This window comes from Megalobrama amblycephala, linkage group LG20 (assembly GCF_018812025.1).
Source record: "Megalobrama amblycephala isolate DHTTF-2021 linkage group LG20, ASM1881202v1, whole genome shotgun sequence".
Taxonomy (NCBI): domain Eukaryota; kingdom Metazoa; phylum Chordata; class Actinopteri; order Cypriniformes; family Xenocyprididae; genus Megalobrama; species Megalobrama amblycephala.
The window spans coordinates 15434292-15461709 of record NC_063063.1 but is presented as its reverse complement, the minus strand read 5'-3'; the positions used below and the strand labels follow the sequence as shown (position 1 = coordinate 15461709).

Below are 27418 nucleotides of genomic sequence, written 5' to 3'. Positions count from 1 at the left end.
CAAATATTTTTCCATACTTATCCAGACCTGTAAATGACTAAAATCAAATTCCATACTTTTCCAAACTGCATAGGAACCCTCAGTGTACAAAATACCTACACACTCAAACAAACAAGCCCAAAATCAATATTTTCCGGTTCTGTGATGTCGACATCTTTAGTCTCTTCCGGGGAGGCTGTGTGCTAGACTGGAGTTTACTCACTTCTCAGATGAAAAGAGAGAGAGGTAGTCTGACAGAGTCTCTCCGGAGTTAAAAGAGAATGAACTATTTCAAGGAAGCGGTCATACTATTGTTAGGCCCGTACCTGATTCTGCTGTGCAGGGGAGTGTCAAGTGATCAGGTGAGTATGAGATCTCTGAAAGAATGGTCTAAAAAAACCCAAAAACAAATATTTTTAACTAGCGTTTCACAAGCTACAAGAGATATATATTCACCAAGGCCTTTTGTTTTTTAATATGCAATTATGTTGATAAACCGGTGCGTTTTTACTATGTTACATATTATATGTAAGTGTAAAGCTGCAGAAGCAAATGCTACCATGCAATTTAATCATCAGAAATTGAAAAGTAAATGCTACATGTTGACAGCACACATAAAAATTAAGATTCTATGTATACTGAGGCTTACCTGCTTGCTTGATCCATTTCACTTACTTTACATTAAAATACGACTTCTGATAATATCAGAATAATTTGATTTATTTATATAAGCTTTACTATGAAATTAGTTCAATTGATGCCAAAAAATTTTTTTCAATTAAATCCCTCCTGTTAGGTCAATTTGGATAAAAAGTAAAGTAATATACTATGTAATGGAAACATTATATTAAAGTTAAAATTATTCAAGCCAATTTCAATGGTCAGATATACAACAGATAATAATGTACAATCTCTATGATTTTTTTATTTTACTTCCACATAAAATGTACATTTTAGTTATTTGAATTTATATAAAACATTTTATAAAACTATAGTTTTTATAATTAATTCATTTAAAATGATTAATTCATCACATCTATGACATTTAAAGGATATATATATTTTTTGTAATAATTATTTAAGAAATATTAATATCCTTAACCAGTATTGGCATGTTAAATAAGAACAGATTGGAACAACAAAAAGAGCCTAAGCCCCTGCTAACGTGTTCAAATTCTATATTGGAAAACTTATTACATATGATAGAACATTGCAGGCAATGTATATTTTGAGCTGACTGGCTGGCCAGGAAGCAACTTTAGCTGACAAAGTCATTGCACCGTTGGCGTATTCGACTCTGAATTCGCTGAACCCTGGTTCCACACTTGCCCGGGGCAGCAGTATTTACACTGGCAGCTTCTCTGGGATATCACAGACGCTTGTGTTTACCTAGCTTTTAGCGAGAGTGAGAGAGATATGTCTAAATGTAATCTGAGTATGCTTGGCTGCTGTATGATGTTTGATGTATGATGTCAAAATCATTCTCTGGTTTTTGGGATGACTGAGACAGATATCCGGCAAGGGAGTTGTCAATCTTGCACACAGACAGTCCAAATGGACTCCCTTAATGCAGACGAGTGCAAATCTCTCTGACATCACAAGGTGAGTTGATTTGAAATCTGTGGATTTCGCTTTACTTTCTAAATTGTAATTCCTTTGTGCTTCGCGGCAGTAGTTGGTAATCGTGCATCTAATTTAAACGTACAGAACATCATAGTGGTAGAATTCACTGTCTTACCTCACACATACAGCATCAGATCTTACTTTGAGTTCCGGACCCTTGACCCAGAGGGGGCCATCTTTTATGGAGACACCAAAGAAGGACAGGACTGGTTTGTGCTTTCATTGCGTGATGGCATACCTGAAATGCAGATTGGGAAAGCAGACATCTTAGTGAGCATAAAGGGAGGTCGTAAACTCAATGATGGGGCCTGGCACTTGGTAAATAATGTTTGTCTTTTTTAATTTCTACTGATTTCTCTGAAACCTCATGGCAATTTAAAGCAACAACCATATTGTATATGCTACTAGTTTGGGCTCTGTGAAATTTTTAAAATAAGTCTCTTGTGTTTGCCAAGGCTGCATGTAATTGATCAAAAATACAACAAAAACAGTTATATTGTGAAATATTATTACAATTTAAAATAACTGCTTTGTATTTAATATATTATAAAATGCAATTTACTTTTTCAGCAGCCATTACTCCAGTCTTCAATGTCACATGATCCCTTAGAAATCATTCTATTTGGTGATAAAGAATCATTTCTTTATATTATCAATGTTGAAAACAGTTGTGCTGCTTAATGTTTTTGTAGAAAAAAGTGATAATTTTATTTTTAGGATTCTTTTGATATGCTATGCTGAAGCATTAAGAGTTCTTTTCACTGGAACTAAAGGCAGGAACACACCAAGCCGACGGTCGGCCGTTGGGCAGTTTTTCTTCGTCGGCCGACTAAGTTTTCTCAGTGTGTTCCGCATTGTCGGCTGAAGTTAGTCCTCGTCTGCTTTTTTTTGGCCGATTCGAAATGTTGAATCGGCATTGGAGCTTGTCGGTCCGTCGGGCCATCTGATCATTCTGATTGGCTGTTCAGCTACTGCCGCCTGCGTGAGATGAAATGCCTTTCCGAACCAGCAGGCGGCAGTAGCTGAACAGCCAATCAGAATGATTGAAGTGCTACTTGGTCATCAGTTTGGTGTGTCAGGGCAACTTTGGACACAGACGCTGCCGACGTGAGCCAACCCCACAGTCTGCTTTCGTCGCCACTAGTTCGTCAGCGTCGGCTTGGTGTGTTCTGGCCTTAAGGGGCCAAGCCCAACCCCTGAAAAACAACCCCACACCATAATCCCCCTCCACCAAACTTTACACTTGGCACAAGTACTGTTGTGGCAGTCAGGCAAGTACTGTTCTCCTGGCAACTGCCATACCCAGACTCGTCCATCGGATTGCCAGACAGAGAAGCATGATTCGTCCCTCCAGAGGACACGTCTCCACTGCTCTAGAGTCCAGTGGCGGCATGCTTTACACCACTGCATCCGACGCTATGCATTGCACTTGATGTAAGGCTTGGATGGAGCCACTCGGCCATGGAAACCCATTCCATGAAGCTCTCTATGCACTGTTCTTGAGCTAATCTGAAGGCCACACGAAGTTTGGAGGTCTGTAGCAACTACGTTGGCAACTTCTGCGCACTGTGCGCCTCAGCATGTGCTGATCCCACTCTGTGATTTTACATGGCCTACCACTTCGTGGCTGAGTTGCTGTTGTTCCCAATTGCTTCCACTTTGTTATGATACCACTAACAGTTGACCGTGGAATATTTAGTAGTGAGGAAATTTCACGAATGGACTTATTGCACAGGTGGCACGCTTGAATTCACTGAGCTCCTGAGAGCGACCCATTCTTTCACAAATGTTTGTAGAAGCAGTCTGCATGCCTAGGCGCTTGATTTTATACACCTGTGGCCATGGAAGTGATAGGAAAACCTGAATTCAATGATTTGTAGGGGTGTCCCAATACTTTTGGCAATATAGTGTATAAATATATATATCACATTTATCATTTCATAATCATTCATTAGGTGATCAATCTTCTAAGTATTCTCTGATGATTTTGGACAGCTGGAATTGCGCAGTGAGGGCAAATTTGTGGTGCTAGAGGTAAACAACAAGGCAGAGCTTGTAGTCGGTCTCCATTCTAACCTGACAGAAGATGAACTAACAGGAAAGATACGTCTGGCTCTTGGTGGCATGTTAGTGGACAAACAAAAGCTCTTCCATCCAGTAAGATTAACTGTCTATTCCAATAATATTTTAATTGAAAAGTGGAAAAAAATAACATTGACTGACCACAGTCCTTTTTATTACCCAGTTTGAACCGGAAATGGATGCCTGTATTAGAGGAGGGCACTGGCTAAATCTCAGCACCCCCTGGGTTAGTGACTCAACATGGGAACCCAGGCCCTGCTTCTCTGAGATCAAGAGAGGGAGCTATTTTCCAGGAACTGGAGTGGCTATGTTTAATACATCTGGTGAGTGAAAAATCATGTATGTTTAAACTTGCATTGCACATGAGATAACATTATCTTTCCATGCACATGTCATGACAGATCTTCCAGGAATTAAGACAGAAGAGGCTGGTATCACAGTCGAGATCTTTGGCTCTTGGACCGGGACAACGCTGAGTCTCCAAAGCACAGGATTTCAGTATGTTGTGGGAGAGTTAGATGTGCATAAAGATGTAAAGGTATATATACAGTAAATAAAAAAGTCCATTGCATCATTAACAAAATGGTATTAGCATTTAAACGATGAAACCACTAATGATTATTTCACTGAAAACTGATGTATATTAACATCTGATCCTCTTACTTTCATTTAATGGTCTATTACAAGCAACCTTTTCATAAAATTGAGAAATAATGTAAATAACGTAATAACTTACAATGAGAAATAATGCTAAAGCGTTTATTGATCTTAGTTCATGTTCATTTCAACATTTACTAATGCATTATAAAGAATATCTGTTAATATGTATTAATGGACCTGTGCTGACATGAACTAACAATGAACATTTGTATTTTTATTAACTAACATTAACAAAGATCAATACATACTGTAACGGATGCTTTGCTCATTGTTAGTTCATTTTAGTTAATGCATTAACAAAAATTAACTAACGGGACCTAAGTATTATCTGCACCGTAACAGGAGGTGCAGTTGGGCCTGAAAGAGGGATCGGAAACTGTTGCCCTTCCCCGTGAACCTGCAACACTTACTTTCACCATACTGAAACATTCACTTGTGGTAAACAGCAAACCAGAGCTCAAAACGGAAAGTCTGGACTTTTTCACCATGTGGAAAAAGGGGATGCTTCTGACTTTTGGGGGAGTGCCAGGTAAATTTGCGAGGTGGAAGTGAAGCAAGAATTTCCGTGCTCAAGTACTCTTCCATTCACCAATATCCTCTATGTTCTGTGTTAAATTCTTTAAATTTAACTTGTAACTGTCAAGTAGACAACTGTGTCTTATCTCAGGTAGTATATAGTCAATTCTCTGAACTCTTTTTTTTTTTTCAGGTGACAGTGAGGCAGAAAAGAGTACACATTACCTGCGTGGGTGTCTGGAGAAAATCCTTGTCCAGGGCCAGGTCATTGATCTTGATCGGGCATTGTACAAACACACAGCGGTGTCATCTCACAGCTGTCCTACAGAAGCAATAAATGAACTCACTTAATAGAGATTTAAGGCAATAATCTTGGCAGGCTAAACTCTAGTATTCCCTTCATGTTCCACTCATCTTATATCTGGAATAGATAGGCCTGTTTAAAAAAGCTGAATGTTCAGGTGACCTAAAAATAACCTCCAAAAATGTACTGATGGGCTGTTATGTTACATTGAGCAATAAAATACATTTGAAATTAAACGGTACGTCTTTCTAATACAGTAATTTAATGAATGAACAAGGAACATCCCATTGAACTGTTTACAAACACACCTAAAATTTAATGTTTATCAATGAACATCTTTCAGTGAACAAAATAAATCAAAATAATGTGGTTTCATTAATTTTATCATTCCACAAAGCCATGTGTTAGTCTGATAATGAATCTGATGAGCAAATCTATATTTTTTCAACCCAACTCCTTTGTTTTACAATAGATAATTTAATATCTATGTATACTAAATACAAAGAATTGAATAATATTTTGACACTTTTTGTATAATTTGACAACATTACTGCCTAACATGAGTTAAAAAATAGTCTAATCACAAGTTATATTTTCCCTAAAGCTGTTGTGGTGGAAATGACACCACTGTGGGTCAAAAAATTTATGTTTCTTTGGTCATAATAGTTAATACTTAATATATGCATGGTGGATTTTAATATTTTGAGACAAAGTTTTTAATAAAACCATAACACTAATAAAACCATAAATAAAAAACACTTTAAAAAAAAAGACATTTTATATATAATATTAATATAGCAAAAACGAAAAAAAAAAAAAAAAAATCTGGAACATAAGTCAAAAACCCATCTAATATTTGGCCTTCACGAGCTTCATAAATCAGTTATGAAGGTTTATCTATAATCTACTGCCATCTAGAGGATTTTTTTCAACAAACATAGTAGTGCCCACAAGTTTAAAATGGGGTTGTTATTTTTTTTTTTCAGTTTTTAAACAATCTCTAAGAACAGCTATTGATAGATTTGTAAACCTCAATATGATATAATATTGTTCGCCATTATTATGTGACCTGTGGCGTTTGATAATGTGTCTGTATTTACATATAACCTACCTCCATTACATTTATTCATTTTTATCAGCCCTTGCTCGTTTTCTGCATTCTAATATAAAAAAATAAGTATTCATTTTTGTTGCCCCATCTAAAAATCGTGTTCTGTGTGTAAAACACTGAAGTACCACTGAAACTGATATGCCAAAATATACCCATAGCCGAGCGCGAACTGCCCACAAGCGGCACTCTACTGTCGCAAAACGACGCTTGGTGTCGTGCACCGCGCCGCCCGTGCGAAGATGGCGGCTGAGCTGCATCCGCGCAGCGGAAAACTGATCGGTTTGTCGAACTCCAACAGAACCGCTCAACGGAATCAGCCGGTACAGGAATTCAATCACGGCCTGGTCCTCAGTCGGGAGCCGCTGAGGGACCGCGATGTCTTCACTGTCCGCATCGACAAGAAGGTAAACAAGCATGTCCCACCAGAGAGAGAGAGAGAGAGAGAGAGAGAGAGAGAGAGATCGAGATCGAGAAAAGGGTGTGAGTGTGTGTCAGATCGTCTGCAGTGTTTCATTACTGAAGCATGAGGGTCTGTCAGAACTTATTCATAGGTCGTGTGTGGTGTGTAGGTTTGTGGATGTCTCAGGACGTCTGTGCTGCGGCTTTGCAGTGATCTGTCATGGTTTGCCAGTGCTGTTGATGTTTGGATGCTGTCCTGCCTGGCTATTCCTGGACTGTCATGGGGTTAACGAGATGAATCCGTGTATGATCACAACGGCCTGGATATACACAGCATATTTTTGAGAAATACTACTATATTTGTTCCATCGGAAGCCCGTGTAAAGTAAACACCGTTTGTGATGCCGTTAGCTCCTGATTTTGGCTCATTCCAGCGAATCGATTCATTTGAATTCTTTCAAGTTCGTTCTCTGATTTGTTCAGTGACCCTTTCCGCAGGTTACATCAAGTGTCTCTTCCACTGTTATGAGCGAGTCACTGAATCACTCAGGTGATTCGTTAAAAATGACCACAACAAGCAGAGCATGGTGACAGAGAACAACTAGGAACGTTGTTCCAGGCCCTATGACTAGAGAGGGCCCACTCTTTGGGACTAGGGGAGAGGAGACCAAACAAAATCTTTGTCCCAGGCTCCATGAATTTTATTATTACATTCTTTTTGTTTACAAAGTATACAAAGATTGTTTAAGCAAACAAATCATGTATTTTTTTCTCCATTTTGTGAGACAATCGGTGACAACAGTAATACTCTAGATACATAATAAACATTATTTATACAGGTGTTTTTGTTTCGTTCATGAAGAAATTATCCCAGTTTTGTTGTGACATGTTAGCAGCTTCTGTTATTAAAAAAAGCAAAAACAATTTTTTTCCGAAATTTATCGCAATTCACGTTTGACGTGTTTGTAATTAAAGGGTTAGTTCACCCAAAAATGAAAATTCTGTCATGAATTACTCACCCTCATGTCGTTTCACACCCGTAAGACCTTCATTAATCTTTGAAACACAAATTAAGATATTTTTGTTGAAATCCAATGGCTCAGTGAGGCCTCCATAGGGAGCAATGACATTTCCTCTCTCAAGATCCATTAATGTACTAAAAATATATTTAAATCAGTTCATGTGAGTACAGTGGTTCAATATTAATGTTATAAAGCAACGAGAATATTTTTGGTGCGCCAAAAAAACAAAATAACGACTTATACAGTGATGGCCGATTTCAAAACCCTGCTTCAGGAAGCTTCGGAGCACAAATGAATCAGTGTGTCGAATCAGCGGTTTGGAATGCCAAAGTCACGTGATTTCGGCAGTTTGGCGGTTTGACAAGTGATCCGAATCATGATTCGATACACTGATTCATAACGCTTCTGAAGCTTAATGAAGCAGTGTTTTGAAATCGGCCATCACTATATAATTTGTTGTTTTGTTTTTTTGGCGCACCAAAAATATGCTCATCGCTTTATAATATTAATATTGAACCACTGTACTCGCATGAACTGATTTAAATATGTTTTTAGTACATTAATGGATCTTGAGAGAGAAATGTCATTGCAGGCTATGGAGGCTTTCACATCGGATTTCAACAAAAATATCTTAATTTGTGTTCCGAAGATTAATGAAGGTCTTACGGGTGTAGAACGGCATGAGGGTGAGTAATTAATGACATTACGGTCATAACGGTATATATTTCTTGTTAGTGTTAGCTTTGTATCCACCTTGCAGCTAGCAGATTAAATCAGATTGTAATATCATTTTACTAGTTTCAAAATGATACGTTTTTTTTTTTTTTTGATGTTCTCTGCTCTCAAATTCTCTTAGTATTGTTTCACACCTTTTAAGACTGATAGACAGCTGATTCATGTAAACATGTTTAAAAATGTTTGTTCTAGGATATCTTACTTTTATCCCTCTTAATACATTTCAATAGATGATTGAGCAGCATTTAGTTCATGTTGGTAGTCTTTAGTGCTGTCAGTGGAGTTTTCATTAAGATAGACCTTGCTGTCTGCTCACTTTCCTTATGGCTTTACAGCAGGTCATCTCTCACACAGCCACTGCCTCTTCCATTTGTTTTTGTTTTGTTTTTTGCAGTGTATATAAGTGTCTTAAAGAGACTATGATTTTAATAGTGAATAAAATAAAGCAAGAAATTCAATGATCAATCAAGGTCATATAAATTAATTTAGATGCAAACTGTGAAGGCAACTAAAACTAATTATGATTTCATCTGAGGTAAGATATATATTATGGTTCTTACAACCCGAGAAGAATGGTGTTGTATTAAAACCTTGGTTTTTTTTACACATTGGGTCAGTATACGATGACTTTATCATGTAGTGGTGAATAGATGGCAAGCTTTCCAGAAAGTTTTCTGGGAAAATAAGTACAACCTAATATGCATTATCTAAGTATGTGTACACATGCGTATACATTTGTTCTTGAAATCATGATTCACCAATAACTTTATTCTAAATTTAGGAAAAAGGTAAGAAAAACTGAAACTGCATGTACGCAAAAATCACATAGTCTGGGTGGCCTTTTAAACATGTTAAGATTGAAATTTTATACCTAGGTATTTCATCTTAAATATATTTCATCATATGCATTGAATAGTAAGAAAAGCTGTGTTTGAGCTGTAAGGTTTCTCTGCAGATATGCATATGTACAGCTGGCTAATCAGAGGTCTATAATCTGGGTTTGTAGGTGTTTATTGTGTTAGAACAGTTTTGAGGATGGCACACTTGGCATTGGTTGACGACCTTGCTGCGCATGCTGGTATGTGCGATATTGACATTGACAAAAAATGACATCTTAATATTTTCTGGGATTTTGACGATGATTAGACAATATTTTGCTGAGTGTGTTATTGTGCTGGTACCTTGGCAGGTTTAGGACTGCTGTGGACAGCTGACTCCAAACTTTTGTTTTTCTTCATATTTTGTGCAATGGTGCACAGCAGTGACAGGTATTACATTTTCCAATAAGTTTAAATTGATTTTTTTTGTCCCTTTTATCTGCATATTTGCCTTTTATAAGGGCTTTTTTTCTCACCTATTAAATAGCCTATTCATCATTTATTTTATTGCATCATCTATTTATGCATCAATTAAATCAGTATCAGCAAAATGAGTCTTTGCAATTCAGAGCAAACACAAGCAACATCTGAAGTGGCATTTAGATGTATTTATATACACTGTTTAATGCAGCTCATAAATGCATTTAACCTGCAGTTACAAATGCATAAATAAGTTTTAAAAAATAAAACGTTGATGATATATGAAATGAATTATCTAGCTCCCTCCTATCTGACTAACCTACTTCACCCTTACACTCCTGTGAGAGGACTAAGATCGGAGGGAAAATTACTCCTAAAGATCCCCAGAACCCGTCTAAAGACAAGGGGTAATTGAGCTTTTGACGTGGCTGGCCCCACACTCTGGAACAATCTTACGAGTTTAAATCATGCCTTAAAACTCATCTTTTCTCTCTTGCATTTTGTATGTAATATGTAGGTATTTCAGTATATGCATGTGTACATATGTATGTGTATATGTTTATACATGTGTGTGTGTATATTGTATGTGAGTTGTATGTGTATATATGTATGTATATATGTGTATTGAACGGTTTCTTGCATATTTTATGTACTCTACTCCTCTCGTTGTTGTACAGCACTTTGGTCAGCCCTGGCCATTTTAAATGTGCTTTAGAAATAAACCGAACTTGAACTTGAACTTAATTTTGAAATTAAAAATTTCAAAGCTTTAAATATGAAACTAAAACTGCCAGTCACTGTTCGCAAGTGAATCATTGTGACATTAAACCGATTCGTTCAAATGTTGATCATTTCAGGAGCAAAGCATTGATGTGTGTTTGACTTGAAGCGGCACTGCACTGCGCAGGTGTATGACATAATCGAGAGATTTATTAGAGAGCAGAGGGTTCTGTATGATTTTGAATCGTTCTCGCTGTACTTTGATGTCATACACTGATCGGTCTGTGTAGCGCCGCATCAAATCAAACGCACCTTTTGACTTTCTTAATGAGTGAGTCATTGAATCATTCATTCAACCGATTCATTCAAATGGACTGATCCATTCAGTAACGAAACACCGCTGTGTGTTGCTCAGAGATGCAAAATATTTTTGTTGTGGCTTTGCTTGGATATATTTTCGTTGGTGAAATAGAGCAAAACAGATATTGTGTCTAAATTGTAAATCACTTAGGCTAATTGATTGTATATGACATATGATATTTGGAAAACTTTCAAATATGATTGCTTAACTATATATTTACATCATACGATATAAATATAGCCTAAAAGACAAATACTCAAACAGGGGCATTTTTACTGCATTTTAATAGAGTAAATAACGCAGTGCACTCTAAATGCGCACAAGCAGTAGTCTAACTTAAACCGAAAAGGCTGCATCACGCAGTGTATGCACTTTCTAGGCGTGCTTTTGTTTGTTTTTTGCAAAGAGAGGGACGTACTCGATAATATCAGATTGCACGTAATTAAAACAACAATTACGTATCGTAGACAATATATCCCACACCTCTACTTTAGAGAGCATCATATGTTTGCCGAGAGTGATGAAAGGCTGTTAAGGAAAGGCATGTGGTCACTCATTTAGTTACTCCAAATTCATTAACATTAAAATTAGGATAAAGTCAGCATGAAACATAAGTTGCGATAGTCTTTTGTTCCATATTTTGATGTATAGCCTAGAAAATTTGCTTCTTGAACAAGAAAATGTGTATTTTTGCATACACATGTTGTGAATTAGATGATGTAATTTATTGTGAGATGTTCTCCTGTGCTTACAAAAATGAAATTACTAGTGAATGAGACCCAATAATCTTCTGATTAGTCAAATCATGGTATTGCCATAATACTTTCTTGTTGTCATCTAGAAAAAAAAATAGCATTTATAGGCTGATGCTGTATATATTTTTTTCCTCCTGCATCTATTCAGCTCCTACACAGAGTGCTTGTTAGAAAATGGATTTAGAAGAGGATGTGTTTTAGACAGATTTGATAATTTAAAACAATTTACTTTCAGTTTTATGTGGCTATGAGCTGGAAATTGAGGTTTGATAAAGGAAGTGCACAGCAAAACAGTATTATTCATAATACTTGATATTATTCCTGTTTCCTGTATGTTTGCACTCTCTCTGTTTCCTCACTTCTAGACAGAGGGGAAAATGACAATGAAGCAGATTACTGGTCACTTATGTAACCAGATTAGAGAAATGAGTTTATCACATTCAATGCCGCCTGTCCCTCTTCTCAGCCTGCCTTAACCCAGATACATACGGCCCTGCTCCACTCACAACCTACATACCATAAACATAAAGACATTTGACAAATGCATTGATGATGCAAATCTAGAGACAACATTTCACAGAATGGTTTGAGATGGAGATTTGTTTCATGGAATGTTCCTTTATAAACGGCATCTGTGGCATGTTAATTGCAAACGAAAATAATTTCACCTCGGTCTTTGTTACAGAGGCCATGTTAAGCCCTTTTTACAAAGTCTTTGTTTTGTTTTGGGGGTCTGCTAGAATAGGTTTTGAATGCTTGAATGTTCATTGTTGCAGCACCTCTCTTGCCAGTCTGTCAGTAGTCTCGCGTAGCCAGCCCTTCAGATTGACGGCAGAAGGTCTGGACTTTCATTGGCCAAGGACCGCCAAAGGGGACGTTTGACTGACATGTAACGCAACCAGTCTCAGTTCGTTTTGTTCCGGGTCATGTTTAGAGGCATGAAAATGTAAAGTCGATGTCCCTACAATAACAGACGGGCATGTATCTAATAAATTATTCATTTAAGAATGTTGTGCAAGTTTACTACAACAATGGAGCCGCAAACTTTACATACTTTTGAAAATCCAGCGTATAGTTGATCTTGGAAAACGCTCGTTGTCACACTTGTAAACAGGATGGCTTTCTCTTTCCGTGAGGGAGTTTTGCGTCACGGTATTTGTTTCCAGGCGGATCGTTAAAGAACGTGACACACACGTCTCTTGGACATCCTGTAGAATTCAACCAACCAGATGATGACTTCGAAAATCTTTAAGTGTTTCCAATTAAGTGTGCCATATGCATCAGACGTTCAGCCAACGATCAGTGGGTGTGTCGTCTGAGGCTGAGACTAGTTTGTTAGTAATGCTCTGTTTAGTTTCTGTCTCTATTAAGCCCCTCCTTCCGAAAAGCGCAATGTGCTCTTATTGGTCAGCTGGACTAGTGTGTTGGAATTGGTGAACGTTCCCAGAAGAAAACTCAAGACTAGAATCGAATCATTTCAAGGAGTTCAGAAACAGTTCTTAGGTCATCTTTTAAAACAAACAAGTATGGCTTGTAGAGCAATGCAAGTAATGAAAGTCTGTGGGCAAGAAAATGAATAAACATTAAATTATTGTTTTGAAAGAATAGCCAGTAGCCAGATGACTTTCCTGTGTTGACCATGTAATGTTCATAAACCCAGTATATTTCATACAATATGTGCGAAAGGGTACCCAAAAAGGAAGTAACCATCCACAAAGTACTGTTCTATTGAAGCTAACCCCACACACAGGAAATACATTGACGCATAACTGTTTATCTGTCTAAAACGGTAGTCCCACCACTAAAAGGATGATTTAGACAGCTTTTATAGTTTGGATAACACAATTTTGAACAGAAGAAGCATTATCATTTCTTGAACAGAAATATGAGTCACATAGACTTCAATAGTGGATTACTGTAAAAATGATTCTTCTTTGGATTTAGCATCATATATAAGCTGTTTTCTTGGTTCAGTATGGCTCTATTTAAGGGTAAATATATATAAATACACTTCCATTCAAATGTTTTTGAAAGAAGTCTCTTATGCTCAAATTTTGATCATACAGAAAATCATTCTAATATGCTGATTTGGTTATTCAAATGTGTAAATCAATAATGACTGAGAAAATTTGAGAACAGAGAGAACATCAAATAAATGTTACATTATTCTGAAACTTGTAAGCTGATATTACAGTCTAATTTAAGCTATCTGCCGGCTGCAAGGTGAATGTGAAGCTAACAAGCAGTATATTATGGCAATGAGCATCCACATACAGGCAGCAACTTTCACATTTTGTGCAACAACATTAATAACAACTCAAACGTGAATTTCGAAGCCAGTGTTTTTTAAAAAAAACATAAGCTGCTGCTCACATCACAACAAAACTAGGGGTGTGTGTTCACACTTGATATGTTTGGTTCGATTAAAACTAACCCTGGTGTGATTGCTCTGTTAGTGTGTTTCTTTTGAATAAGGGTGTATTCACACCTGTCTTGTTTGGTTCGATTGAATTGAACCCCCCCGGTGCGAATGTTTTGGGCAGTTATGAATACAGCAATCACACTCGGGTGCGAACCAAACAAACAAACCCAGCTGAAGAGGTGGTCTCGGTCCGGTTCCAGCCGAACTCTGATACGGTTCTCTGCTTGAGAATTTCTGTCCAATGAATAGATGACCTTAGCACATGAGTGGTTTTGTTTACAAATTTTGGTTCACGTGCAAAAAAGGCAGTGTGAAAGCGAACCACACCAAACAAAAAAAATCAGTATTGTATTTGGTACAGACCAAAGCAAGTGAAGTAGCAGACTTTCCTGGTGTGAATACACCCTAAGTGTGGACACTGCTATCTGAACCCTGGTGCGCACCAAACAAGCGGACCAAGACTGCTGAAAAGATGGGTCTCAGTCCGCTTCCAAACAAACTCTGGTGCGGTTCGAATAAAATATGAGCTCAACAAAGGCCAAAGAAATGTAAACAAAACAGGACATGATGTCACAAGATGAGATGTTAGCTCCATCATATAGTTTGTATCAAGTTCCGTCAAAAAATAAACGTCGTAAAAAACATTTCTTTTGTTTTATATCTTTAGGTTCTGTGTTAAAAATAACAGTGTGAACACTAAGCGAACTGAGGGTGTATTCACACCCGTCTTGTTTGGTTCGATTGAATCAAACTCAAGTTTGTTTTCCCCCTTGGTCCACATCTTTTGGGCAGGTGTGAATACAGCAATCGCACTAGGGTGCGGACTAAACAACCGTAACGAGACCCAGCTAAAGAGATGGTCTCAGTCCGGTTCCAAACGAACTCTGGTACGGATTCTCTGCTTGAGAATTTCTGTCCAATGAATGGATGACCTTAGCACAGGTGTGGTTTTTTTTTTTTTTTTTTTTTTTTACAAATTTTGGTTCACTTGCAAAAAGGGCAGTGTGAAAGTGAACCACACCAAACAAAAAAATAAAAAATCAACATTGTATTTGGTCTGGACAAAAGCAAGTGAACTAGAGGACTTTCCTGGTGTGAATACACCCCAAAACTAAATGGTCTAACTACAAGTCGAACTACACTAGTCAACATTTGGACAAGTGGATCAAAATCTTTCATCAGAGTTGTCCTAAAACCTTATCCTTAGGACAACTTAGTTCTTAGGACAACTTTGATTAACTTTTTTTGATCCACTTCAGATGTTGACTACTATACAAGTGTGAACACACCCTCGCATACTTTGTTCATGAACGAACTAAAAAAAGCATTATTATTACATAATTATTATGTGTAAATAATATTTATTATTTATCTAGGCTATCACTGTTGTCACTGATTTTGTCAATTCACAGGTAGTTATTGAGGAAAGACAGGTGAACATAGGATCATAATATGTTGCAGACCTGGCTTGAACGTGTGCCACTCAAATGAGCACCAAGGCTCAACACAACATGATCGCATAAACTAACCACTGTACCATGGTTCTGAGACGTCTGAGATAATTTATAAAGGGAGAAATCAATGAAGATGCTTAATTAATTGGGATAAACGAACTGTAATTTGACTAGCATTTAATTAACTCACATTTCTTTTCCCTTTGTTCCAGGTTAACTCTTGGAGTGGTTCTATAGAGATCGGCGTGACTGCGCTGGACCCAGCCGGTCTGGAATTTCCCAGCAGTGCCACAGGGCTGAAGGGGGGCTCGTGGATCGTGTCTGGCTGTTCTGTGCTGAAGGACGGCCGCTCAGTCCTGGAGGAGTACGGTCGTGACCTGGACCAGCTGGGGGAAGGGGACCGTGTGGGGATCCAGCGGAATGGGAAAGGAGAGCTGCACCTGTGGGTGAATGGGCAGGACTGTGGCACAGCCGCCAGTGGACTTCCTTCTCGTTTGTGGGCTGTGGTGGACCTCTATGGGAAGTGTACCCAAGTGACTGTGGTAAGCTGCGAACCCCCATCTGAAATGGAAGGGGACGAGAATGAAGAGGTGGAGGATGAGATGGTGTCGATGCAAGCGGTGTCCATAATGGCAGATGCTTGCCGTAACCACGATGATAGGGCTGGAGCTGTCGTGCTGTCTGCAGCTGGTGCTTCAACAGCAGTGATGAATGGATCAGCAGAGGAAGGTAAAACTAGACCACATAGTAGAGTGATGGAGAGGTCTTCATAAGTACTTGAATAACGTAATATTGTATCTATCATTTATTTAAAAATCCTTGACAAGGAAACCTTTAGTTTGGTATAATCTTCTATTAATATTTGTTAGAAATATTTTTTTTTAAAGGTCCCGTTTTTCGTGTTTTTTTGAAGCTTTGATTGTGTTTATAGTGTGCAATATAACGTGTTCATGTTTCGCGTGTAAAAAAACACAGTATTTTTCACATAATTTACTTATCTGTATACCGCTGTTTCCACTGTCATAAAAACGGGCTGATGACTTCCTTGTTCTATGAAGTCCCTCCTTCAGAAATACGTAACGAGTTCTGATTGTGCCAGCGGTTCCTGTGTTGTGATTCGACAGCAGCTTAGCGCTCCTTGCCCGGAAAGGTCACGCCTCTTACCATAACGTGGAGATGCACGCGCTCAGTTTTATTGTAAACATGTCTTTAATTTTACCCTATCAATTTGAGCCGGAATCAGACCCGGTGATTGGACTGCGGGATGAAAATAACAGCGTTTCGACGACATGGTGACAAACACACTCTACAAACGCAACTCTTGTATTCCTGTGGGCGGAGATTAGTCAAAAAACTGTTTTAGTGACGTCATTAAAGAAGGAAGTAGAGGGATGTAGTCCAAACTGGCCGTTCGATGTAGGCGACTTCTGTTAAATAAAATATCTCGCTTGGCATTGAACTTTGAGCTTTATAATTTTACAGATTTTATTTATACTCTAACAACAACATTACACACTAACTAAAGTTTGAAACATGGGATCACGAAGAACGGGACCTTTAAACAAAACTGCTTATTAATATAACTTTTGTCCACTAAAGATCTAAGTCACATGGTGCTTTGAAACAATACATAAATAAATATGAAAAATACATACTGGTCAAAGGTTACTCCAATATACTCAGCCATTACTCCAGTCTTCAGTGTCACATGATCCTTCAGAAATCATTCTAATATGCTGATTTGCTGCTCAAGAAACATTTCTTATTAATGTCAATGTTGAAAACTTGCTGCTATAATACAGTAATAATCTTAATTAGTAAACTTTTGACCCATAATGTATATTTCAAAACTATGAAAATAATGTGTCAGATGTATACTCTACCATGTATTCAAGTTTTAAGAAAAATATGTTATTTACAGTTTACTTGATGGTTACACCTAATACATCACATGACATTTTTAGGGTCATTCAATTAAAGCTTTTCTCAAAGGCACAATATGTAAGATTTTTAGAGTAAAATATTCAAAAAACACTAGAACAATGTTTTGTATATATTTTGTTGAGTTGTGTACTTACATTATCCCAAACATTTCCAACAATGTTAAAGGCGCTCTAAGCGATTCTGAGCGGAGTAACTTCCTGTTGACATTCGAAGTGTTGTCAAACAAAACAGAGGCTATCTAGACCCTCCCTCCTACTCCTCCTGGCCCTCCCCTCCGTGCTTCCTGAAACAGTCATGAACGCGCATTTAAAATGTAAGTAGCTTGCGTATTGACGCTGCTTGTCGGTTATTGGCTGGAGCGTGTTTATTATGCTAAGTGGTCCAGGCTGCACCAGTTTGTTTTTATTGCAGTTTTCGGAGCTTGTGGCGACTACAGAGACCGCGTTTTTTTACAGTGTGTTCAGGGGACAGGCAGCTAGCGGATAGTGAGGAGATGTTTGCAGTATGTGACAAAAAAAAAATTGGGCCTAAAAACGCGTCAAATCGCTTAGAGCGCCTTTAAATCCAGAGAAATAAGCGATTTTAACCAGTACACGGACCGTGTTATTTCGTCGCCTGTCAGTGATGTCATATCCACGTTAACCTTGATTACCAGTTTTACTTTCGTAAAAACCATGGAAGCACCAAAGACATTTTAATATATTGGGTGTTTTATTAGACAGTTGAGCAACTATTTGGATATGTTTATCAACAGAAAACTAATCATTGTTATGTAGCTCAACATGGTTAGTCTTATTATTTGAATTGCTTGATTTATTGATTTACCACAAGTACCATGTTTTTACCATGCCTCAGAGACAACACTGTTTTGTCAAGTGGCTAACATAGCATAATCAGAGAGAGCTTTTTCCATCATACATTGTTTTTAAATGAATTGCATGTCATTTAGCAACACAAGTCATCCAGTTTTTATTAATATGATATTCTAATATCGATCTAGATTACTGCAAAGTGCAACAAGTCTCTTATTTGATTGTTTTAACCATGTAAAACAGTGCTGCATTACACCTACGCAACGAAAAGAGCAGAAGCTGCTGACTGCAGCAAAAGCATTAATAAAAGCTCCGCTGGACTCCCGCTGCTCTCGGCCCACCCTGCTTCATACTACAAAATGTTAATAAAACTTCAATACATTAGCTCATCCATGAACATGATTTCTGCCCAAGTCCATTGGATTGCTTTCTATCGGCTGTGGAGGTGAAGACAAAAACTCCCATGATTCCACGCTCATTCACGGCATCATCAGGCTACGCCTTTGTTTTGAACAAGCGACCTCTAGCGGCGAAAATTACATATTGTGCCTTTAAAACCAACATGAAAAAAAAAAGAGAGTACATTTCTAAGAATCTGGCACCTGAATTTTTACTTTTTGAAAGATTTTTCCATTTCTTAATCATGGAAACTCTAATATGTCATTGGCCCAATTGTGATGAACAAATGTTCACTGTTTATTTTTCTCATCAGTGCCTGAGATGTCCAGGACGCACAGTCGGCCGGACAAATTTCCAAACAATTTTGAGCCTGATAGTGGTAAGTCAAAAACCAGCACAATTTAGTAATCGTTAATCCATGATGTCATTGTGGTTCACTGTATCCTTTGCTCTTCTTTTCCTGTTCTCCTCACAGTTTTGACTGAGCATCAGTTATTTGATGTGTTCAACAATGCCATCGTCTCTCTGTATCGTTCAGAGGATGAGGGTGGAGAGGACTTGGGGGTGGGAGGTGGAGGAGGCTGCTCGGACTCCTCGAGGGGTGGCACAGGAAGTAGCGGTGGAGGCAGAGGAACAGGAAGCGACAGTGGCATTGGTGGCGGAGGGACAGGCGGTGGCAGTAGCAGCAATAGCAGCCCGGCGGGGAGCTCTGGTGGGGCAGCGGGACTGGGGGTGGCCGCTGGCGGCATGACGACCAATGACGCACTGCTGTTCCATGAGAAGTGTGGCACGCTGATCAAACTAAGCAACAATAATAAGACAGCGGAAAGGAGGAGGCCGCTGGATGAGTTCAATAACGGAGTCGTTATGACCAATCGACCACTCAGACACAATGAAATGTTTGAGGTATGAGCCTTTACATTCTAAATGTGATGACAGCCTTTATTAGACAGGAGTTAGTTGTAATATTTTAGGAGGATTTTCTGTGCAAAAAAAAAGGTGTATATAATTATATGCAGAAGTGTAAAAAGTACTAGGGAAAAGTATCAAATTTTTACTAAATGTAAGTATAAACAAAGTAAAGGTTTCCACTTTTAATTGTACAGTATTTAAGGATATTTAGTATTTACCAAGTATTCTATCAAATGTTTTAAAATAAAAAGTCATTTTTTTCTTTGAAATTGATTATTGAAATAGCTGAAAAGAGTAGAAAACACTTTTTCATTAAAGTAGCTATTTAATTTTTTTATTTAATTTTATTTTATTACAAAAATTATTATATAAAGTACAAAAGTTAGAATAGTCTTTAATCACTGTTTACTGCAGTTTTCAAGAGTATACTTTGGAGGCAAGTTGTGTAAATACTGTATATATCAGTTATTTATTTATTTACAAAAATGATTCTTCAAACGCAGGGCTGTCAAACGATTAATCGCGATTAATCGCATACAAAATAAAAGTTTGAGTTTGCATAATATATATGTGAGTAATGTGTGTAAATAATATGTATATATAAATACACACAAATTAATGTATATATTTAAGAGAGATATATTATTTATGTACAAAAAATGTATTTATATATATAATATAAATTATATAAAAATATAAATAAATACATATACTTGTAAATATTTCTCAAATATATACATGGATGTGTTTGTATTTATATATACATAATAATTACACACAGTACACCCACATATATTAGGCAAACTCAAACTTTTATTTTGTATGCGATTAATCGTGATTAATCGTTTGATAGCCCTATTCAAACGTTATATTGCTACACTTGTTTATTTCAGATTCGCATTGACAAACTGGTGGATAAGTGGTCTGGTTCCATTGAGATTGGAGTGACAACCCACAACCCAAATAATCTTGACTACCCTGCAACAATGACCAATTTACGCTCAGGTACACTCTTGATTATTAATAAGCATTTCTCACACAACTATTTCAACTTACATAGCAGGTACATTTGTATTAGCGATGTATGGTGTGGAGATTACTAATGTGTCCGACAGCTCTCTGTAATAACTAAGTCACATTATTTATCACGTTCTTGTCTTTAAGGCACAATCATGATGAGCGGCTGTGGGATTTTAACCAATGGGAAGGGAACTCGTCGAGAATACTGTGAATTCAGCCTGGATGAACTCCAGGTAAGTTGGCTGCTGGATCTGTGAGTCTTATGTTTATCTCATGCAATCTAATACTCAAGATGTTGTCATTTATAGGAGGGAGATCACATAGGGCTGATGAGGAAAGCCAGTGGAGCTCTGCACTTCTATATTAATGGCATTGATCAAGGTGAAAGTGGCACTTCAGATCTCGGAAATAAGAGATTTACACTTAGTTTTGAATTTTCTAAAATACTTTTGCAAAATGATTTTATAGGGGTTGCAGCCAATCAGACTCCTGGCGTAGTGTATGGCGTGGTGGATCTCTATGGCATGGCAGTTAAGGTCACCATTGTCCACAACCATAACCATAGTGACCGTTTACGCCGCAACAATGCCATCATGAGGGCGCTGTCACCTGACGTGGGCCGGCCTCGGCCTGCACTCTCATTGACTCCTGAGCCTGATATCCCGGACCGCTTGCTTTTCCATTCAAACTGTGGGCAGAAGGCTGCAATCATCAGTGATGGCCGCACTGCTTTACGGCCTCAGTGAGTTCATTTAATAAAAAAAAATACTATTTTAATTAACTGATCTCTACCTATTTACATTAATAATAGTGGCACTGCATTGTGGGGGCAGTTCAATGAAATGTTTATCTCTGGCGCAGTGCAACGGATGACTTCAACCATGGCGTTGTGCTTAGCAACCGTCCGTTGCACTCCAATGAGGTTTTCCAGGTGCGCATCGACAAAATGGTGGACAAATGGGCAGGCTCTATAGAAATCGGTGTGACGACTCATAACCCCGCCTATCTTCAGCTACCATCAACCATGACCAACCTGCGCTCAGGTAAGATACTGCCATAACTGCCATAGCCATTTTTTAAAGGGACAATCTATATCATTTAACAAGTACATCGTGTAAATGTGCCAGTCAGATTTAGCCATACAGGCTAATTTTCATCTGTAGTCCCTGCCAGGTTGGTGGTAAAAAGTCCATAAGTACATAAAACATTAAGAATCATGTAAAAGCAACCAGCAAACATAGCCATAACCAGAGCATATTAACACAATTACTTTAAATATAAACAAGCCATTACTTCATATTATGAAGACCCGTTTGATTATCCAATAATAACCACTGTTTTATAGGTGCAGAAAAATAAATAAAATATGTAATTTTTCTTAGTTCGGTGGGTATAGTATTCCAGGTTTGTGCTGCTCTAAAAGAAAAGGCTGACTGCCAAAAAGCACTTCTTCTATGTGGTATTTTACATCCCCTCTAGTAGTAGCTGTAGTAGATGAATTATGATTTTGTCTAATAAACTTTAATAAAATTTACCCATTTTAAAAGATCATATTTAGTTTTTTTTTTTTTAATTATTACTATGATAATATAAATTTTTATCCAATATTTTCAAAGCCAGCTTTTTTAACTTGTTCTTTGAATATAATTTGTGAGTCTATTATTATGCCTAAATATGTATACTTATGCACTACTGATGATCTTCTTCCTGCTACTATAACATCTGGATCTAGATCTTTGTTTGCAAACTTTGAAAAAACATGCATATAGTTTTACCAATATTAAGATGTAAACATGAATAACTGTATCATCAGTATACATCTGGCAATTAACAGTAGATGGACAAACGTCAGGTAGGTCATTGATATTCAAACTGAAAAACAAAGGACCCAATATTGAACCTTGAGGAACACCAACAGGAATAGTGACTATTAGTCTTATGTCTGGTTCGAACACACTGTTTTCTATCATTAAAGTATGATCTTATCAATTTAATTACCTTTAGTGAGAAACTATAATTTGTTAACTTATTAATTAAAACCTCATGATTTACTGTGTCAAATGCTTTTCTTTAAATCCAGGTAGACAGCTCCCATCACAGCTCCTTTGTCCAATTTAGAGTTTATATTTTCTAAAAGAAAACTATTTGCAGTTCCTGTGGAATGAAACCCAAATAGTTACCCACAGGTCACAACTGAAAGCACAGCTGACTGAATAAAGTGCCCATGAGTCAAGGCCACCTTACCTGTAGCATCAAATGTAAAATTCATGAGTGTTGGCAGATAACTAATCTAACGTTATCTCCACAGGAACCTGGATGATGACAGGAAATGGTGTCATGCACAATGGAACTACAATTCTTGATGAATACGGGCACAACTTGGACCGTTTAAAAGTGAGTTTGAAGTCCAGCTGAACTTGTTTTTAGTCTTTTTGAGAAAGTTTGCTTAAAATGAAAAATTACTCATTCTAATGTCGTTCCAATTTGATCCAAATATGCTGTTATTTTTTTTCTGTGGAACACAAAAGGAGAATTTTGGAAAAACCTTCAAACAGTTATAGGTTTATAGTGACCACTAGTGATGTGCAGAAATTTTGGCAACTAAACATGGAGATCATGATTCTCCCACGATTCTGAACAGACAGCTGAACAAAATAACATGTAATTTACTTTAATTGCTGCAGTCTGTTTAAAATGTTTAATTAATCTGAATTAATTACTTGAAAAAAATTGGTTTGAATAAATGATTCAATGATACAAAGACTTATTCATTACTGGATGAATCAGCATTTTTTTGTTTAACAATCTCTTGATTGAATGATTCAATGACAAATACATTTTTAACAGCCACACGTCGCCACCTGGTGGCGTAACGAAGTAATCAATACAATCATTATTTGAAGCGCCATGTTACTTTCAAAAGGTGATTTACTCTATTTTGATCACTTCTGTAGACATAAGTGTTTATGTCTGAACTATAAATTTTTATCCCAGATCTTCTGTTATAATATGAATATTTATAGCGCAGAAATAACAATACTGTGTGGTTGAAAAGACTTTGTGAAGCGGTTTCATACCTATACATATACCAATACAGCTATACAGCTGCTTTCTCTGGGTCAGCAGCACCGCCAACACAGATTTGAATGTTCTGGTGTGATTTTGTCAAAGGTTCAGTAGACACAGGCAAATCGTTGTCATTAATCAGACCGGGTGGGTGTTTGAAACGAGATTGTAATCTTTTAACGATTAATCGTGCAGCTCTAAGAGGCAGCCAAAGAACTTTACTAGGAATAGTTTATGTCCAGTGAACATGAGTCTAAGCAGTATACAAGTTCATTTATGCAAATTTAATCACTGAAATTTTAGTTTCGGTTTTCATCTAAATAAAAACAAATTTTAAAATTTGTTTTTGGTGTTCAGGCTCAATAGAAGCTGGTCAGTTTTTATAAAACACACTAATCTTCAAAAATGACAGAAAATACACTGAAACTGTGTTCAGTTAAAGGTGCCATCGAATGTTTTTTTACAAGATGTAATATAAGTCTAAGGTGTCCCCTGAATGTGTCTTTGAAGTTTCAGCTCAAAATACCCCATAGATTTTTTTTTATTCATTTTTTTTAACTGCCTATTTTGGGGCATAATTAGAAATGCGCCGATTCAGGTTGCGGTCTCCGCCCCCGGAGCTCGCGCTTGCCTTAAACAGTGCATAAACAAAGTTTACACAGCTAATATAACCCTCAAAATGGATCTTTACAAAGTGTTCGTCATGCATACTGCATGCATGCGTCGGATTATGTGAGTATTGTATACTGTTATATTGTTTACATTTGATTCTGAATGAATTTGAGGCTGTGATCCATGGCTAACTGCTAATGCTACACTGTTGGAGAGATTTATAAAGAATGAAGTTGTGTTTATGAATTATACAGACTGCAAGTGTTTAATAATGAAAATAGCGACGGCTCTTGTCTCCGTGGATACAGTAAGAAACAATGGTAACTTTAACCACATTTAACAGTACATTAGCAACATGCTAACGAAACATTTAGAAAGACAGTTTACAAATATCACAAAAAATATCATGTTATCATGGATCATGTCAGTTATTATTGCTCCATCTGCCATTTTTCGCTGTTTTCCTTGCTTGCTTACCTAGTCTGATGATTCAGCTGTGCACATCCAGATGTTCTGCCCTTGTGTAATGCCTCGATCTTGGGCTGGCATATGCAAATATTGGGGGCGTACACCCCGACTGTTACGTAACAGTCGGTGTTATGTTGAGATTCGCCTGTTCTTTGGAGGTCTTTTAAACAAATGAGATTTATATAAGAAGGAGGAAACAATGGAGTTTGAGACTCACTGTATGTCATTTCCATGTACTGAACTCTTGTTATTTAACTATGCCAAGATAAATTCAATTTTTAATAATTCTAGGGCACCTTTAAGATGCGCAAAACCCAATGAGAATTAGTGATGTCAAACCGGGCATGGTACAAGGATGCTAATTAAATTTCAGTGCTTTAATGGAGGGAAAGATTATCAATCCTATTTTAATAGTGTCTTGAATTTCACCCTCTTCCAAATAATTTTTTTTTTCAAAGATGAACTGTCAATGGTAAAGAGCTGCATGAAATTTCTTTAAAATATTTTTTTTCACAGAAGATAGTCATATGAGTTTGGAATGACGTGATGTGTCTGAATAAATAATGACAAAATTTACATTTTTTGGTGAACTATTCCTTAAATGTCTTCTTGATATCTACCAGGGTAAATTGTATGAGACCTTTATGCCTGCCATAACAATTATAAGTATAGATTCTCGGGAACTTATCCTTGTTTAACTTATTCATGTGACTCATGTGAATGTTTACAGGCTGGAGATACAGTGGGAGTTGTCCGAAAGGAGGATGGGAGTTTGCATTTCTTTGTGAACGGAGTGCCTCAAGGCCCCGCAGCCTGGAATGTCCCGCCCAGCGTGTATGCAGTGGTGGACCTGTATGGACAGGCTGCCCAGGCCACCATCATGGATGATATGGGTGAGAGCAACAAGGATGGAGTAGACAATGGAAAGATGGAAAGATGGTAGACATCCTGAAGTACCCAGGTGTCTTCAGACCTTTAGTTAAAAATCTCCATCTCTCTCTCTTTTAGCTGATCTCCCTCCCTTGCCTGATGACAGTTCTGAGGGCCCTACTGCCATGTCTCCTGGTAGCCCATGTTCAGTTTCGGGGGCTACAGCTGCCAACGACCTGCGCTTTCATCAGCTGCATGGCACAAACGCAGTCATCACTAACGGTGGCCGAACGGCACTTAGGCAGAACTGCCGCAGCGAGTTTAATGATGCCATCGTTATATCAAACAGGTTACTTTTGTTTTAGCATGAACTGCCCTTAGATAATGCTGGTTCGTCCTAATGGATCAGACATTGATTAAATGAATATTTTATGTTTGTGTGTCTTACTGAGCAGGTGCCTTCGGGATGGAGAGCTCTTTGAAATTGTGATTCAGAAAATGGTGGATCGCTGGTCAGGCTCAATAGAAGCAGGTGAGCTTGTATAAAACACCCTTATTTACTATAAAACATCAGTAATTTACTAAAGAAATACCACTGATTATAGGCGCCGATTTATGTTTAGCCTTCCCCTGGCCACGGACTTGAGACTAGCGAATTTTCTCACTCAAACCACTACCTGCTGCTGCTTCTGATTGCTTTTAGAGGGAAAAGCTGCCCATAACTTCTGGTCTAGGATCAGTTTTCTCCATAATAATAGCATATTGACAAAACAGATTTGGCAAACAATCCAGTGCGTATCAGTGGGCCTGTTTACTCCTGGTCACTCATGCGTTTTTACTGATCGGATAACAACTTGATTTGTTAAAATGGTTCCATTTACACTTGACGACAAAACGCACATAAATCCGATCTTCAATTCCCGCGCTATATGCAAATTCACGTCAATGAAAGCAACAGATATGAGCTGCATTTCATTTATTACCATCAGCTAATTTCAAGATCAAAGACCACAATAGGAGAAGGAGCGGCATCAGCACTGGTAAGATCATTTAGTCTCACTACTTTTAATTAAGATGATTGTGTGTTGAGCGTCTTGCGGCAGTTTGCGCGTCGGCTTGCTGAAGAGATACACGGCTACTCATCTGCGGCGATGCGTGTTGCAGTAGCGCTGTCATATCTGGCTATAATATCATGTTTATTTTTTTACATTTTGGGAGGAGTAAAATTTACATACATTGCCTATAGAAAATCATCTTACCCCTCTGAAATAGTTAATTTGTTGTACAACCTGAAATCAAAACCCATTCCAAAAAAAAACTTTTTCAGCTTTATTTACAAACTTTGCAATTTCAAAAGTACTTTACTTTACTTTGAAACTTTACAATTTCAAAGTAATGAAAGAAAGAGCAACAGTTCTGAAAATTAATAAAAAACTGAAAAACTATAATAACATGGTTGGAAAAGTCATCAGTCCCCTGATTTAATACTTCGTAGAGCCACCTTTTGCTTTAATTACAGCAATCTTTTTGGATATGTCTGTACTAGCTTTGCACACCTAGATTAGGGAATATTTTCCCATTTTTTGTCTTGTAGAATTGCTCAAGTTCAGTCAAATTCTGTAGTGAGGGGCAATGGACTGCTCCAGTTTCTCCTGTAATGCATTTTAGACCACCTTTTAAAGAGGATTGAGTGATAGGATTTAAATCCGTCTCGAAAGCGTTTCGGAGGGCATTTAAACCTGGTCTTTTCACGATCGGATAGTTGTCGATCAAAGAAAACGCATTAAGTGGACCAGGTGTCAGGCCCTGTGTTTGTTGGCCCTGTGTTTTTTATGTACGTCTTTTGCAGCGTTGAGCAATGCAGCCAATTACAA

At 37.6% G+C, this 27418-nt stretch overlaps 2 protein-coding genes across 3 annotated transcripts in view; both read left to right on the top strand.

The window, feature by feature from the left end:
* Positions 1 to 184: 184 nt before the first annotated feature.
* On the top strand, positions 185 to 5400 carry shbg (sex hormone-binding globulin). The gene is made up of 8 exons (XM_048170654.1): positions 185 to 341; positions 1490 to 1581; positions 1731 to 1920; positions 3598 to 3759; positions 3848 to 4007; positions 4086 to 4222; positions 4687 to 4873; positions 5054 to 5400. The coding sequence occupies exons 1-8, from the start codon at positions 261 to 263 to the stop codon at positions 5209 to 5211; spliced, it is 1167 nt and encodes a 388-aa protein (XP_048026611.1). The 5' UTR covers positions 185 to 260; the 3' UTR covers positions 5212 to 5400.
* A 1064-nt stretch (positions 5401 to 6464) lies between these two features.
* The window catches only part of neurl4 (neuralized E3 ubiquitin protein ligase 4), a 37855-nt gene continuing 16901 nt past the window's right edge, over positions 6465 to 27418 (top strand). Inside the window, exons 1-14 of one of the 2 annotated variants that reach the window (XM_048170650.1) lie at positions 6465 to 6679; positions 15654 to 16170; positions 18910 to 18975; positions 19072 to 19502; positions 20402 to 20513; positions 20673 to 20761; positions 20837 to 20909; positions 20997 to 21270; positions 21390 to 21571; positions 22837 to 22922; positions 25405 to 25567; positions 25683 to 25893; positions 26000 to 26076; positions 26534 to 26584. In XM_048170650.1, the coding sequence (XP_048026607.1) occupies positions 6515 to 6679; positions 15654 to 16170; positions 18910 to 18975; positions 19072 to 19502; positions 20402 to 20513; positions 20673 to 20761; positions 20837 to 20909; positions 20997 to 21270; positions 21390 to 21571; positions 22837 to 22922; positions 25405 to 25567; positions 25683 to 25893; positions 26000 to 26076; positions 26534 to 26584 (2497 nt within the window). In that variant the 5' untranslated portion in view covers positions 6465 to 6514. The remainder of the gene's footprint in view (positions 6680 to 15653; positions 16171 to 18909; positions 18976 to 19071; positions 19503 to 20401; positions 20514 to 20672; positions 20762 to 20836; positions 20910 to 20996; positions 21271 to 21389; positions 21572 to 22836; positions 22923 to 25404; positions 25568 to 25682; positions 25894 to 25999; positions 26077 to 26533; positions 26585 to 27418) is intronic. The other variant, XM_048170651.1, reaches the window with a different exon arrangement.

What these genes read in the sequence shown, in the direction of transcription:
- shbg (XM_048170654.1), top strand. Translation starts at nt 261, where the DNA reads ATGAACTATTTCAAGGAAGCGGTCATACTATTGTTAGGCCCGTACCTG. An exon ending in ATGATGGGGCCTGGCACTTG is followed by an intron (nt 1,921 to 3,597) that starts GTAAATAATGTT and finishes GATTTTGGACAG; the next exon opens with CTGGAATTGCGCAGTGAGGG. An exon ending in AACAAAAGCTCTTCCATCCA is followed by an intron (nt 3,760 to 3,847) that starts GTAAGATTAACT and finishes TTTATTACCCAG; the next exon opens with TTTGAACCGGAAATGGATGC.